This window comes from Python bivittatus, unplaced genomic scaffold (assembly GCF_059951505.1).
Source record: "Python bivittatus isolate LINGU-HERP-01145 unplaced genomic scaffold, Pbiv_v1 ctg000590_np1212, whole genome shotgun sequence".
NCBI classification, from domain to species: Eukaryota; Metazoa; Chordata; class Lepidosauria; order Squamata; family Pythonidae; genus Python; species Python bivittatus.
The window spans coordinates 15,520,402-15,537,321 of NW_028277086.1; the positions used below are offsets into that span (position 1 = coordinate 15,520,402).

The following is a 16,920-nucleotide window of genomic DNA, read 5'->3' on the forward strand; positions in this document are numbered from 1 at the left end:
CACCATCTCCAACAATTATCTACAGCACACGGGAGTTTTATTAAGCCGGTGTGCCCTGAGAACAGCAAAGTAGAACGTTGTTGTAGTAAAGGGTAGATGCCGTGTCCTACGGCAGCCAATCTTTTTTTATCCAGTGGGATAAAGCAGCAGCTGTGGGTAAGAGCCGCCCATTCACAAAATGACTGTAATGATGGATGTCTGGTCATAAAACACCCATTTACTAAAAAGCAAACTGAAGTAGTTGTTCCCTGTTGTCCCTTTGGTGCAAAAAACAAAACAAAACAAAACAAAACAAAAAACTTAGCTAGCTCAGCTTGCCTTGGCTTTTTTTTTTTTTTCCTGGGGAAGGTGAACATATTTATAGCAAACCTCTAGGTTCCCTCACCCATCACTTTTATTTTCTAAGAGTGCCTTTGGGCTTTGTGAAGCTCACCAGCATTCTCATAAATAAAGATAATGATAAAGGCTGGTGCTCTGCAGTGTACCCCTCCCTCTCTCCCCCCTTCCCTTCCCTTCCCTTCCCTTCCCTTCCCTTCCCTTCCCTTCCCTTCCCTTCCCTTCCCTTCCCTTCCCTTCCCTTCCCTTCCCTTCCCTTCCCTTCCCTTCCCTTTCTTCCTCCCTTTTCCTCCCTCCTCCCCTCCCTCCCTCCCTCCCTCCCTCCCTCCCTTCCTAGAGACCTTGCATTGGTTGGTGCCTCAGTTTCACTGCTGCGGCACAGTATTTTGAAGTAATCTGGATTATAGAGGAATTGAAGTCTGAGAAAAGTCAATAAACTCATACAAGAGCTGTCTGTCCTTCCAAGGCCGGCCTGTCTGCCTTTCACAAACACATCGTGTGACACAGGAGCTAGGTATCTGTAAACTATCAATGTTGATTGTCACTCTGAACATGCAAATTTATTTTAAATATTCACCTGCTAATGTTTCTTCTTCGACTTCTCATATGTGTGCTCAAAGGTTGTCTATTTATAGTTTTTAAAAGGTATATCTTCCTTTTCTTAATGAAAGAAGCACAAAACAATTTAAAAAAATAACACTCATAAAAGACAACAAAACATAGTGCCACAACAAAACGCACACTGCCATCTGCAGTAAATTGTGATGACACCACAATAATAACATGCATGTGGTAACATTATTATGCAAATAGTACAATTATATACTTGGATCCTGATAATCTGATGCAAGTATAGAAATTGTGGTATTTGTGTGATGTCATGCACATTTTGCTCCCCTCTCATCCCAGTCGCCACCAGATGCTCATGAAAATGTATCAGATTACAGTACAATTAAAGTTCAAATTACTAAGAGCAGAGTAATTTTTTTCATTAGAATAACTGGGATTTAGTCTAAAAGTTTGGTATATTAAAGTGATGGGCTCAATTAGATCTTTCTATGGAAGTAGTTGGGGGACCTTCATGTATGTTACAGTAGAAAAGACCGTGTGATAGAAGAGGAACAGGATTTGCCACTGAAGAGTAATGATGTCCTACATAGGAAATTCATTTCAGTAGAAGTTGTGTAACATGACTATATACGTAAAACAGCAAATCACTTAATTTGTTATCCGTATTGTGTTGAATATTGGGTAAATTTCTAATGATATCAGTGCTTGCTTGTTGTACCAGTGAGCCTAAACTACTTAAACTTCCAGTTGGCATAGAAAGATATGTTGCTTAAATTGGAAATGGGATGAAGAGAGTTTATTCATTTCAAGCATTCTTCTGCTGCAATAAAAGAGCAGCAGAACTCTCTCAATAATATTGGACAAATCATAATTAATATCAGCTGTGTTTCACCTCTATTAAATACTAAAATTAGAGCCTAGTTTAGCAGACTTCTAAGGTATGTCTTGTGGCTTTCATGCTTCATATATTAAGCACTTTAGTATGGCCCTGATGCATGGATTTGATTGTTTTATCCACTTTTAAGGCCTCATATACCTACACCTGCTTGTGATTGTTTCCTTGTGTGGTTGTGGAGGCACTATTTAATCATTTAATTATTAATCAAATATTTCTAGACTCATTTTCAGCAAATGACTTGCCAACTTGAGGATTTCCTAATACAGAGCTTGTAAGAATTGAAGTGTATTGTCACATTTGTCAAAATATGAATCTCATTTGCAAGCCAGTTACAAACTTCTTTCTGAAACTCATTAACTCTTGATTTGTTTCTCCGTCATGGTTTGCAACATCAGTTACATGGAGCTTGGCAAACTCTGATTACTGATTTATATGGATCCAATTTCCACAGAACAGCCAAAATTGATCCATCTTCTTTTCTCCTTTTTTCATTTCAAAGATTAACGTTGACTAAAAATACTTAACTTTGTTTAGAATGAAATATATTCCTTTTGGACCCTATTCCACTTTGATTTTTTTCATAATGATGGACCTTGAGGGTATATGGTGCTTGGCATGGATGCAGGAATGCAAGCAATAATTGTAGGGTTTATGTCTTTGTCAAAAGTATAGTAGACCAGTTCTGAGAAGATGCTTACTTCAGGATGGAATATGCTGAAACTAGTTGAAAAAGCTATTAGCAGCAGAAAATTGAGGAGAGAGAGCGTGAAAAGAGCATGGAGCTGAGTTCCTGGAGACTTCATGGATTTGTCCGTGTTTTTCTGGGAATAATATGAAAGTGGTATGCCATGGCTTTCTAGGTGTTTTTTTGACTTCCTAGACCAGTCTACAGCCTAGTGTCTCCTGGTGCTGTTCTATCCAGCTACTAAAGAGGTATCATCCTGTTTGGCTGCTTGAGATCAGTTACGCCCAGCTGAGTACTGCCTCCTAGTTACATATAGTCAACCTTGTCTCTTAATCTGCATATGTAGCTCTGCTCTCTCTCTCCAACATATACATACATGGTCTTATGCCACTAAAAGGCAGATGTGGCTACATTTATAATAATTACATATAATCATTATATATAATTATAGTTCTACATCTGAAAAAAGTAGTGTTGGCAAAGGTGTTTCAGAAATGGTGTTTGAATGAGTTCAAGCCTTGGGGTACCTGCCCAAAGTACGTAAAGCTTTTTGTTTAGAAATTTAGAAATAATGTAATTAAAGTACATATGTATATGTGTGTGTGTATTCCCTTTCATAAAGTGATAAAAAGAATTTTGCAGTTGATTCATAGTGCTTTACATAATCCAAAATTGCAGCACTGTCAAAAGGTGAAGACAGTTGTTCACTTGAATGGTTGTAAAAGATGGTGAAACAAATAGATTAAAATAGGTGGGGTATTGATATACAAAGGCAAAATGCAGTTGAATACCAGCTGCTAGGGATTATAGGATGGAGGAGGGGAGCTTTAATTCCCTGCTTAGGGTATCCTCAGAAGTAACTATCTGACTCCTCCAGCAAATTAAATACTTCAATAAAAGACTATGTAACCTGATACAACTAGATTCATAGGTCCTTCTGATAAAGCTTAGATGTTACCTGGGATCAACCATCTAAGATAATGCAATCACACATCAGCCATGTGAAATCATGGAGAAATATTGTGGACACTGTTTGGACTGTGGAAATCACAAGCAAATGAGGAAACCTGCTGAGTGCCAAGATAAACCTGTGGGCCCAGGGAGTCATACTCTACCATTCCAGGGCATTTGGGGAAAATAAAATGATTTGTTCTGTCCCCACTATGACCATTTTTACAGTGTTCCAAACCTATTGGAAGAGGTAAAATATTGCATAGTGTTTCACCATATAGACATAAACACACACACACGCACCTTGTTTACAACCACAGCTATTGTTTGTCAAGCTATATTTTGTTTAATAAAGCACAGTTGAATGTGTTTGCATAAGATATTAAGTGAGAACATTACCAGAGTGGTCTCTGTCAATGTGCCCTCATACCCCTGGGGCACTTCTGTGCTTACTGTGTCCTTTCTCTAGACAGGCAGGAACATTTTCAGAACAGGAACTGGACTGCAGTTTCTCATTTTCTCAGAATAACTTATGAAGATCATTTGAGGTTAGGGTCCTAGAGCAGTTGTAGGGGGAAAAAAAATCATTTTGTAAATCCTTCCCTCCTCCAGAATCTGATGCTTTGCTTTGGCACATCACAGCTTCCTGATTTTTAAAACTATGATTCATTAATTATCAAAGTTTACAGTATTATAGTTTACAGGGTTAAGAACGCCTGGTTTAAGGATGACCCATAGTTAAGAATGGAGCTTCTTGTACCCAAATTCGAGTTAAATACACAAGGATTCAAATTCATTATGCAATACTACTTATACAGTATTATACGATAATACTGTTCCAGCGTACATACAAATTTGATTTAAGGACAGACTTTAGGAGCCGAACTTGTTCTTCAACTGGGGACTACCTGTACATTAGACAAGGGGTCTGTAAACTATAGTGGCCAGGGCTCACACTTCCCTGGACTACTACCAATCCATAGTATGTTGTCCCACAGTAGATGAACCAAGCCATTGACCCTCACCCTGCCTGTTTTCTCTTTCATCTGGACCTTACTGGCCCACATCATTCTCAAGTTTCCCCAATTGCCAAAGATAGATTATTCTGGGCCAAATGGGGTATGGAGAAAGGGGGGAAGTTAAGAAGGTTTGGATTAATCAAAACACTTTTTTCTTCTAGAGAAGGAAAACTAGCTATAGAGTACAGTTGTTTTCTGTTATCAAAGGTAAAGGTGGTGCTAAAGGATTGTACTTTTAATTTGCTAAAAAATCCTGGCCTCTGTTCTGACCTGCATGATATTTAGAACACTGTTAATTGTATGATAGTTAATACTTTGTGGATGCTGGATTGCACAAACTGAGTGGATAAACGAAAGCATTAGAAAAAATATTTAGGATTAGAAGATTAAAAATAATCGGCAAGTAGGAGACTGAGTGACTCAAGGGATTGGAAAGAGAGTCAAGCCTTTCCTGATTGAAAATGGTGACCCAAATAATTGAAAGGTTTGCTGTTATCTGATTTTGTAACATCGTTTAGCTGGATTAGCTCTTAGCTGATGGAAATAATTTAAACAAGCAAACAAACAAAAAAAGAATTTCAGTTTCTCGGCTCAGAATGATTAATAACCTGTAAAACCAGGCACTCAGTGAAGTCCTTGAAATCACTCTTAATATTCCCTCCCTACATTCAAGCACATTTGCACATCCATGAGTGTTCATTTGCAATGCTTATGTGCCCAGCTATCACCCATAACTTTCCATTAATGAGAAGCTTGGTTCAGTTAGGAAAGAAAATACTTTTTTTTTTTTTTAATTTCATAAGCTCCACCTTTATACTTTGAAAGAAGTCTGTTTTCCATAAAGTTGAAATTAACATGGCACCAAGTCTCCAAGATCTAGTTTAACTTTTGCTGTGATCTTACTGGTGTACCTAAATTAATCACTGAGCAGCTTTAGGATCTGGTCATGGGAAAGAACATAGGAGCACACATGCTTTGTTTTCTTCTATGTAAATCAGATCATTTGTATCTGTACTGCTGTGGAGGTGTTAAAGTTGCCTTCATAATTCTTTCTGTAACAACATTTTGCCCATTTTTTAAAAACATAGCCTGATAAAAGGAAAGATGATTGTTTTTAGAATGCTGAATATGCTTTAAATAAATTAGCCAGTTTTAACACAGTAAATAGCCTGATATTTCTTCCTAGCCTTTAAGCTAATTCTGAAGTTGACGTTGCCAAATGGAAACTGATGTCACAAGGACACAGGAATCTGCTTTCCACTGAATCAGCCCACTAATTCTGGTCTGTGACCATAATAAAATATTGATTGATTGATTTGATTGAATCAGCCCAATGGACAGTCCTACACTCCATGATCTTCAGGTCCTGGCAAGAATTGTTTTGAACCTCCTTAGAAAAGCCAGCAATTGAATAGGGAATTCTTGTATGGTAGAGTAGGACTATCAAGTAAAGCCTTTCACATTTGTTTGCAGGATGCCCTGTTAGATTTAGAAGCTCCTGATTATATTATCCTCTAGAGTTGTAGAGAATCAGATGGTCCATGTGCTGCTATCAAGTCATTCTGTACAATGGACATGAAATGGTTATGGTAGCTCTAATGAATGTTTGAACAGGCTTTTAAAAATGTTAGAAGCCAATCCAAATTATGGATGTTTCTGTATATTATCTTCTCCTAAGGTGATTGTCTTATAATTTACAGTACTTCCATTTCTGAGAACTTTGCTATTTTTTTCATGAGAATCTTACAAAGTAGTTTAGCTTTACTGTGGCTCTTCTCCTATAGCTCAGTGATAGACTTTTGGAAAAGATGTCACATGCCATGTCAAAAGGATGAATGGCTGTGCGTTACTCATTAAATTACTACTGATGTTCCTGCTTTGTGTAGCATTGAATCCAATCATATGAGTAAGAAAACTGGCAGGAATACAGAGTTTGACTTTAAGGTATAGCAACTATGGTATAACTAGACAAGTTAATCCAACTAGTCATTCCTGTTGCTTGGACCACTTTTGGAAAGCTATCACTTGGGTTTCTAAATATTAATTATGTTTTCTACAGGTTCAGAGTGGTCTAAAAAACTTGAAGGCATGACGGTAGTTAGTGAAATGAGATAATGAGAAAGGTACGACAGGAGATGAGTTGGTTAATGATATGTCACAGCAGATGGCAGCACCTAGCCGGTTTTGACCCATTTGGGGAAAGCTAAGCCAGATCACATGTAGTTAGTTGTTGGATAGGAAACCACTAGGAAATCCTGGGACTATAGACTAGATTGGGAAGTTAAAAATAAGTGCATGATGAAATTTGAATTCAAATGGTGTGAGGTTAGCTGATCAAAGTTCTTTGATCTCCTGAGAATGCATGATTAAATCAAAATACCTTTCCCTATATATCCATCCTTTACATGAACCTTTTCCTTATACTGATCTGCAGATACATGTATAACAAATGCAAAAATTCATCTCAGATTGATTGGGAAAGCACTTTTTCCATTAATGTGTGCTTTGTCCTTCTCAAATATCTTTACACAGAAATTGACTTACTGTTTTCTGTTCATCTATCTACTTGATGATCCTTTAGGTATATTTTATGAAGTATGAAAAACAACTTTTCCATTACTTTTTATTTATTTATTTCATTTTATTTTTTATTTAACAATGATTTCTGTTATGTTGAATAAAATGCAAACTCAACAACTAATAATCCATTGTGATCCAGAATTGTTTTTTACCTAGGAATACATACACAGAACATAATGCATTTTTAGAATATTAGTAACATAGGACTTTAATGAGTGACCTTCCTTGACCAATGATGAGGATTAAGCAGTTAAAATTGTGTGTATATGTACAAGATGCACACATTAGAGCTGCAATATGGGTGTGATACAGATTTTCTTTACATATAATTTAGATACTGTACATTTTAATTTTGTTTGCTAATCTCACTTATTTTCTTTGGTGATGTCATTTCTTTTTCTGAAACTATTTACATGGATCATCTACCATATATGGAATCATTCAGTGAACTGGTTGGTATCATAGTATAACACTGATATTCAGATTTGACCGCATATTGAAGATACTAAGTGAGGGCAGTATTTTTATTTTTTATTTTGGCAAGCATATACATATTTTCATGAGCATTGAAGAGTTGTCAGAAAGGAAAGGCATTTTTATTCTGCTACAAAATGTTAAGTGGCTTCAGCTCACCCATAAAAATATACAGTGGCAGTAATTAAGCTAAAGCTAAGGCACCTATATTGGGCAGAAGTGATAAGAGGAAGATACTGGAGGTGTATGAACATTTCAGATACTTTAGAAGATGCTCCCTCTTTACAAGAATCTTCTTTAGTACTAGAAGATTAAGTTGGATCAACACTGGTCATTACCAAGTTGGAGGGCCATTTAACGGAATATCTACAGAAATATGGCAAGCAACAGAAGAAGAATCTTTAAAGCTTCTAATCAAACTATGTCAACAAATTTGGAGAACAATACAGAGGCCAATAGATTGGAAAAGTTCAGTCTACATAATAATGCTAAAGAAAGGAGACTTAACAGATATCATACAATATCCTTAATTTTACATGCTAGCAGATAATACTTAGGATCATCCAACTCAGAGCCCTACATGGAAAGAGAGATGCCAGATGTTCAAATAGTTTTTAGAAAGGGCAAGGAACAAGAGACATTATTGCTGATGCATGCTGGATTGCAGGGAAAACCAAAGAATACCAAGAAGTCAGTATGTGTTTCATTCATTATAGAAAGGCATTTGATTGTGTCAACCATGTCAAGCTGTGGAATCTACTTAGGAAACTGGGAATCCCTGAATTTCTCATTGTCCTCATATGAAACCTTACGTAGGTCAGAAAACTGCAGCCTATATGGAGCATAGCGAAACAGACTGGCTTCAGTTTGCAAAGGAGAAAGACAAACCTGTATACTCTCCCCTTATTTATTCAAACTATATTCTGAATATACGTTGAGGAAGATGGATTAGAAGAAGATGAGTGTGGTTTTAAAACAGGAAGAAGAAACAAAAATAAACCTACACTATGCTGATGTTACTACTTTAATAGCTGTAATTGCAAATGAACTGCAAGTTCTAATATTGAAAATCAAGAAGCACAGTGAAAAAAAGGGAACTAAGATTAAATATAAAGAAGATTAAACTAATGACAGGAATCAGCCTTAGAACTGATAATGAAGATACTGAAGTGGTGGATAGCTTCTGCCTTTTGGGATCAACTATCAATGATAAAGGAGCCACCAGTCAAGAAATATGCCACAGGCTAGCACTTGCAGTGAAGGCCTTGAAAAGATATTAGGATACCATGAAGTGTCTATACTTACAAAAATAAGAATCATGTAGGTTTTCTCTGTGACATTCTATAGAAGCAAAAGTTGGATTTTGAAAAAGTAGGATAGATATTGACAATACCTAGAAATCTGGAGAAGTCTATAATACTGAGAATGGGGAAGGAAAGAGAAAAAGATATGACCAACACCAAGGTGGATGGATTCAGTTATTGTGGTGATAAGGTTTTGGATAGGTGACTGGAAGACCTGAAGGACCAGGTCGGGGACAGAACATCCTAGAGAAAATCTATCCATGTGGTCACTAAGAGTTGACACTTACTTGATTGCATATAATCACTTGAAAACAGCTGTGGGAATAATGGACTAAATAGTGGATGGTTAGCTGCTATGTTTAGGAGGCTTTTCAGTGAAAAACATAACATATAAATATATAATAATTATATATAAATGTAATACATAAATATTGCTTCAGTCAGTGTCTCCTTTAAGTTACAATTGGGCATCATTGATCAGGAATGTAATTTTGAACACAGTGTGATGAATAGATGTACAATGAGCTAATCCCACACAAAACACCCACAATACCCTCTGAGATTGCAACCACAGGAAACCATCACAATATAATCCACTACAATGTACAGACCAAAATTATCATACAAAGCAGAACTCAGAATCATGTAAAAAAATTGCAAGTGTACTGTGTATATCTATGCTTATAAGACAGCAATAGGGTTATATTAATTTTTATACTTCCAGTTGTTTTTATTATGATAGTTATGATTTTTTTTTCCAGGCTATTGAGAGTAGGATACATTTTCCAACCCCTTAAAATTTCTTATTTTGAAGGAAGACTTCAAAAAGCATAATGAATATCCTCGATAACTCTACAGATTTTTCTTGCAGTTTGATTTTTTTTTTTGCACTCTTACCTACACCGAATGGTGGTAATTATAGCTTGATGATATATCTACAAATTATCTGCAAATCCACTCATGAATGTTCATCTGCTGCTCAACTGTCCTGAGGTCACAAATGTTGCAACACAAAAGCATGGAATAATATCCCAAGAAGGGTAAACACATTGATACTTTGGTGCTGAAGAATCATTTTCTTTCCAATACTTTAGGGTCTGGGATTGCCACTCATGATCCAGGTACACACAAAGGCCTCTCCAAGGCCTTTAATTTGTGGCCCCCAAAGCCATCTCCAAATATGTCACTGAATTTTGGCAGCACAGTTGTCAAAAATCAGTAATTATCAAGCCCTGCGAGAATGGCAAGTTGAGGAAACAACTGCTTAGATTCCCGGAAAGCTCATTGTTGCTAGTAGGGTAATGTAACAGAATCTTGAAAGCATCTCAGAGCCATTCTTCCACTCAATTTATACCTACCAAAATTGAGGTGGAGATGTTCTGAGCTTCTTTCTTATATTTCCCCTCTCCCTTGGCTGAGTGTTTCTTTTGCAATGGCCCTTTTTCTTCTTTGACTTTCCCAGAGTCATTCCATCACAGTGGGGGGAAAAAAACCTGTATGATAATCTCTAGTTAAGGTCTTTGTTAAATAAAGAAATAAAATCCCAATCCCTCCAGAAGAAAGAAGAGAAATCTTAGCCTTGTCCACTTTGCATCATCTAATCCTTGGAGCCTCCCACTTAATTGTTAGGTGTAGATACAGTAATTAAAAAATGTCACCTGTCTTTTATCTTGGGACTAGATTAAAGCCCTCCCATACCTGTTGTACTGTGTTATTGTATATATAGCAAATATTATAACTATATTATAATTAGGTTGGATAGGGATATAATTCTTAGCCAGCATTGTTGCATTCAGGGAACTGTAGTTCTAGCACGCTGGGAAGCTTCTAGATGTGCAGATGCTGGCTACTTTCTTTGCATTCCCAATAATGTGGGCCATATTTGCTTCTGGGTCCAATTTAAGGTGCTGTTTTTGATCTTTAAAGCCTTACATGGCATGGGGCCAGTTTATCTGAGAGATCATGTCTGTCAGGCCTAGCCCAAGGAACTCCAAGAGATAATGCCAAATCAGTGCAGCTATGTTTATTAGCTACAACCTCTGGCAAGAATCTTCCCAGACTGAAACGCCAGGTCCCAAGTCAGCCAGCCACAACAGTGTGAATTCCTTAGAGAGGTGCCAGTCTCATCCTCTTGTAGTTCCCACACTCCTGCGGTGAGCTAAGAAAATGCTTATCTCCCTGAGCCGGGCCTTCATAATTCTGTTCCAGCACAACCTTTTCCCAATTACATTTACCCATCCCATCAGGTCCAGCAGGAAGGCATGTTGCGGGTCCCATCTGCAAGTGAGTTCCATCTGACGGGACCTAGGAGGCGAGCCTTTTCTGCTATGGCACCCACCCTCTGGAACATCATCCCTCCTGAGGTGAGGTTAGCCCTAACCCTTGTGACCTTCTGGAATACCCTTGAAACTTGTCCTTTTCAGCAAGCCTGGGGATCCCCTAGCAATAGGTAGCCTGCGTGCTGGCTGTATTATATGCAATATCTTCCCTCTCATGATCTTGCTTTATTTATATGTATTGTTTTTAACTGATTTTTATAGAATGTTTTAACTGCCAGTTTTATTGTACACTTCCCAGAGTCACTTCAGGTGAGATGGGCATTATAAATTTGACAAATAAAATTAAACAATAAAAATATTCTCTGACCTTTCCACATTGGATGGAAACATTTGTAGGATACAAGGTTGGCTATATTTAATGTTGGGTAACAGTACAAAATCAAGGTTGAATAGTAGGGTGGGCAGTTGTCTGTCATTGGTGAAGATCAGTTTCCTATACAATATGTTTGTACAATATGTTACAACTTCAGGTACAGTTTAAGTGTCTGTACCTGATATTGGTTGAGAGAGAGAGAGAATGAGAAGAATTCAAATTCTCCTGGTGGACAGGTTGCCCAATGCATGGTCTCTGGTGGTGGTGTGGTGGAAAGCTGCAGGGCACTAAGAAGATTTAGTAAATTATCTGCAATTTGCTGAAGCATAGATCTATAGAAGTATATTGAACTTCTATATTTCCTTTTATATTTTTATACATATACTGTTAAATGTGGCTTGTGTTTAAGCAAACATTTTTACATGGCATACTTTATTCTTCAGTGGATCAGAGACTGTACAAATAAACTAGCTAACAGAAGTCCCAGTCATTTGAAGGAAAATGCAGAACTCACAGAATGTCCGTAGTAGTTTGGCTTGTGGCTTAGAGGTTTCTTTTCTAGACCACCATCTAGAAGAGTCAGCTGCTGCTGTTACCACTTGGGCAAGATTTGCATGAACTATCTTCAACCAATTTTAAAGAACTTAAGTTATTACAGTATTCTGTTCCTATTTCTACCCCTGATATCCTGGGAATTCGGATAGTGTTCTTATACCCTTACAAAGATAGTTCCCAGGAATTCTTGGAGAGGAGAGCCATAGTCTTTCAGCCTGGCTATCTTTATACCGCTCACATTTCTTCATTCTCTGCTCTGTCATGAGATGCAAGAAAAAGGCCATACTAACTTAAACACAGAAATCTGGTCAGCTGGTTTACTTCATTCCTCAGAATGCCCACATTTCCATAAAATATGCCAGTTTTCCTGTTGATGCCAGTATCATAACTATGCAGCCCAGTATTTATATATCCTTCTTCCATGTCTTTCCCTGGCATAGATTGTCTGGTTTTTCCTCAAAAAAATCATCTCATTCCCAGCATCATTCAAATGCTTCTACCTTTCTAGTGGGTGGTCCCTTTATAATGACATTTCTAAAGAGCTAATTCTCTCATGCTCTCAACTATATTCCCCTCCTTATTTCATTTGCTTCTCCAGCTAGCTTCCAAAAGGATTGTATTGTGCTTATAATTCATAAATAGATGACTTGGAGGATAGGATGGATTGGAAGATGCAAGCTTTTCGTATATTCTTCTTTCAGTAGAAGAGACTATATGTAGCTCAGGGTTGAATTGTGGAATCCTTGGTGTTCTTGAGCTTGGCTGTTTGCTTGCTTGCAGATGTTTCATTACCCAACTAGGTAACATCTTCAGTGTGAGTGAGTGTGGGGTTTGCTCCCTGTTTATATACAATAGCTTGTTTTTTGTGCAAGTCCATAGTCTGAAGGACCCATTCATGTTCATAGACACTGAGCAAAGAGGCCTGTGGATGGGGACCAAGAACAATAATTGATGGGCCTTGATGAAGCAGGAGCAATCTTGGATAGTTTTGTTTGGTCAGCAAACATCTTAGCATTCCCTGTCCACTGAGATTGATGAAACAATAATGTGAATGTCCTTTAGATTGTGATACGTTAACTAATACTAATTTCTACCTTTGAAAGTCTTAGATAACAACATAAGTGAGTCATCTCAAGTTATCCCAGACCAACATTTATAGTAATATTCTGCCCTTGGAATTTTTAGCTGTCAGTTACAGACTTTTTTTTTAAATTTTACCCTACAAAATTCCTAGTATCTTGTTTAGATTAATAATGTACCTAGGCCATTTGGCTGTTCCAGTTTTATATACTGCCCAGAGTCCCTTGGAGTTGGGTGGCTATAATAAATTTAAATAATGAATAAAATAATTTAAAAAACAGTGTTTGTACAGAGCAAGATGCAAAACCATCACATTAATTTTCAGTACGTTAATACAGAGGATTTGCCATGTTAAGTGATTGAATCTGCCTTATAACTGGTTGCATAGCCTTGGGTGGGAATATTTTAAGAAGTCATCCAGTAAATGTTTCAGTGCTAGAAATTATTTGATATGTTTAGTGTTAGCATTCAGTTTTTAAGAGGACAATCCTATTAAACCTAACTTGTTTCATTTCCAGTGTTGTTGGATATTATTAAAGATGCCTTTATTAACTTCATAGTGGAGAAAAATCCCAGTTTATTTGAAATCATGTTTACTTAAAAGAGTGGGCCAAACCCAATTCTTTTTATAGTGTCATTTATCAATTTCTCTACTCACTAGTTGGGCCATGTTTAGTTTTGTGGTATAAGTGAAAGTGCCATCTTTTCTCTAGCTAAATGGGTAAAAGGTGTTTATATTATATGCATTTAAAAATGTTTACATTGCATGTTCTTTATGTATTTGAATCATTCCATATGGTTTCATTCCAAAATGAACAGTGATCACATGGTTTGTTTGAGGTGCAGCTGCCAAAGCAAAGGGTGATTTGCCTAATGCATTATGAGAGAAATGCCCAGAAAAGCAGTAATTTACTTTGCAGTAGGGAGAATGAAAACCTGTTCTTCCGTTATGGAATGTCTTTTCGGAAACAGAGAAAAATCTAAAGAGGTGCAATTGTTGGATCCCAGCCTCAGGGATCTGTACTTATATTAAGAAGGAAATTGGAGTCCCATATGCACTGTTTCTTCAAAGATTAATTTTGTCAAGTGCGTGTGTGTGTGTGCTTGTGTGTGAAGAATTTGAAAACCCTCTTCACAATCTCAGACCAAGAAGTAAATACATGATGATATTTTAACTATTAGGAAATTTTCAGGTAGTTTCTTTCTTTTATCTTCCATTCACACACTCCATGTTCTCATCTCCACCTGTGGCTTTCAAGAATTACTATTATTCTTTGGTGAGTATTTTCCTGTTCATGAGAATAGATTTTCTGTTTAATAAATGTTGGAGAATGGCAACCCAGATGCCCGGATGCAGGAGAGTTGTTCCAACATCACAAGACAAGTGTGACACCCTCACAGGAAGGGCTGGACCATTTGCTTTGTGAGTCTAAGTTTTCCTCCTTCCAAAAAATGTGTTTGTTACATCATGAGCCCTGTCCCTTGCTTTTTGTGGTCTTTCTATATTTTGCTAAATTGAGGCTCTTTCTTGAGGAACAGCTACATGGAGAAAATTAGTGTTTGAAAATGCACTGTGCAATGTTTCTCTCCCGATAGGTTAAAATTAGTTTCAACTTGTTGCCCTTAACATAGCACAAACCAAAGTTAGCTTTTGCCAAAGTGTCAGTAGTGATTCAAGCCACTTCTTTGACTTTTATGTGTTGAATGGAAAATGCAACTACATCCTCTTGTTTTAGCAATCAATGGGCAAGACACTGTGTTTTCATAATGCATTGGGGAAAATGGCTTTTTCAGGACTATTTTGTAGAGTTTTCAATCTAACTGCAGGAGCGCAGGTTCAGCACTGACTATATTTCTTGTGCAGGAAAAAAGAAAAATATGAGCAATGGATCTGCCAGGTTCATGTGTAGTCTTTTCCCACCTTGCTGCAAATGAACGTAAAGCTTCTGATTTTTCTAGTTTCTTGGCTGGTTACTTTTTTAGCTATGTATCTTGTTGACTGCTAGCATTTTCCATTTCTTATATTCATGGTTTTTTGTTTTTGTTTTTTTAGTTGATCTGAGCTTCCAGAAGTTACTATGTTTCAATTTCATTGCTTCCTCCCCTTGCCCCCTGCCCCCCCCCAAAGTACCTGAAGCACTTGCAGGAAGACAGTATTCAGATTTGAGTTTTCCCTAAGACTGGCTTCTTTTTCTGCAACTGTTATTCCCTACAAATTTAATAATTTGCCTATTAAATGATAAGAATGTATTTAGGGACTGAAAGATAAAGACTGCTATTGTTCAGTTTCCCAGATTACCATTCTTACTTTTCTTTTGATTACTTTGTTTTATATCCCTGTATAAGGAACAGAAAGTCCTATACCACCTAATTGTTCTCCTTTTCATGTTCTGCAGGTAACCTTAGGTGGGACCTTTATTGGCATTGGACGCAAAACTCCTGATTGCCAAGGGAACACCAAATATTTCCGCTGCAAGTTCTGCAATTTCACCTACATGGGCAATTCTTCAACTGAGTTGGAACAGCACTTCTTGCAGACTCATCCAAACAAGATCAAGTCCTCCCTTTCTGTCTCTGAAGGCAGCAAAGCCACAGACAGAAACTCGAACAAGTCCAGTCCTACTGTTCGATCGGGTGAGATTGGAGATTTGGGAAAGTGGCAGGACAAGATCACCATCAGATGTGGAGATGACACTCCAGTTGGCTATTCGGTGCCCATCAAGCCTCTTGAATCCTCAAGACAAAACGGTACGGATGCCTCCAGTTACTACTGGTGCAAATTCTGCAGCTTTAGTTGTGAATCCTCCAGCTCACTCAAACTGTTAGAACATTACAGCAAGCACCATGGGGGGAGCCAGGCAGGGGGCCCTCACCCAGATCGGAATGACAAGATCTCGAGGGGGTCAGTCATTAATCACAATGACGTAACCAAAAATGCAGACGGAGAGTTAGCGACAAAGAGCGAGAAGGGCTCTAGCGTGGCCAAAAAGAAAGACTTTTCCAGCTCAGGAGTGGAGGACCACGTGGTGACAAGCTACAATTGTCAGTTTTGTGATTTTAGGTACTCTAAGAGCCATGGCCCAAACGTAATAGTGGTGGGGCCTCTTCTTCGTCATTATCAGCAGCTACACAACATTCATAAATGTACTATTAAGCACTGTCAGTTTTGTCCCCGAGGCCTCTGTAGTCCAGAAAAGCACCTTGGAGAAATTACTTATCCTTTTGCTTGCAGGAAAAGTAATTGTTCCCATTGTGCTCTCTTGCTCTTGCACTTGTCCCCTGGGAGGCCAGGAGGCACCAGAGTCAAGCATCAGTGTCACCAGTGCTCTTTCTCCACCCCTGATGTAGACGTTCTCCTGCTTCACTATGAAACCACACACGAAGCCCAGGTGTCTGAAGTCAAGCAAGAAGCAAATGCCCTGCAAGGGGGGGATGGACCACTGACTGTCAAAGAAAGCAAAGAACACTCGTGTACCAAATGTGACTTTGTCACTCAGGTAGAGGAGGAGATTTCTCGACACTACAGGTAAAAGTCTGTGTGTGGGCATGTTTGTGTATGAGAGCACATGTGCATTTCTTAACATCCTCCAGGTTCATAGGGTGAGTCTGGCCTACAGTGAGGAAAGTTCAAGTGTTCACCCAAACATCCATCCCCTTTGTATAATTGAGGAATGAGAATTTAGGCAGACGCCAAATAAAGGCCATGCTGCTGAGCATCGGCAGTAATGCAGTCCCAATCCAAGAATGCCCAGTGGGGATATTACCTGACGCAAAGCTTTATTTATATTGCCATGTGTGTTTAGAATTTATTATTTG

At 38.0% G+C, this 16,920-nt stretch overlaps 1 protein-coding gene across 6 annotated transcripts in view; it reads left to right on the forward strand.

Annotated features, from left to right (window-relative positions):
- The window catches only part of TRPS1 (transcriptional repressor GATA binding 1), a 266,383-nt gene that overhangs the window by 78,075 nt on the left and 171,388 nt on the right, over positions 1-16,920 (forward strand). For 5 of the 6 annotated variants that reach the window (XM_007426703.4, XM_088149034.1, XM_088149033.1 and 2 more), the window contains one exon: positions 15,501-16,630. In XM_007426703.4, the coding sequence (XP_007426765.1) occupies positions 15,501-16,630 (1,130 nt within the window). The remainder of the gene's footprint in view (positions 1-15,500; positions 16,631-16,920) is intronic. The other variant, XM_007426707.4, reaches the window with a different exon arrangement.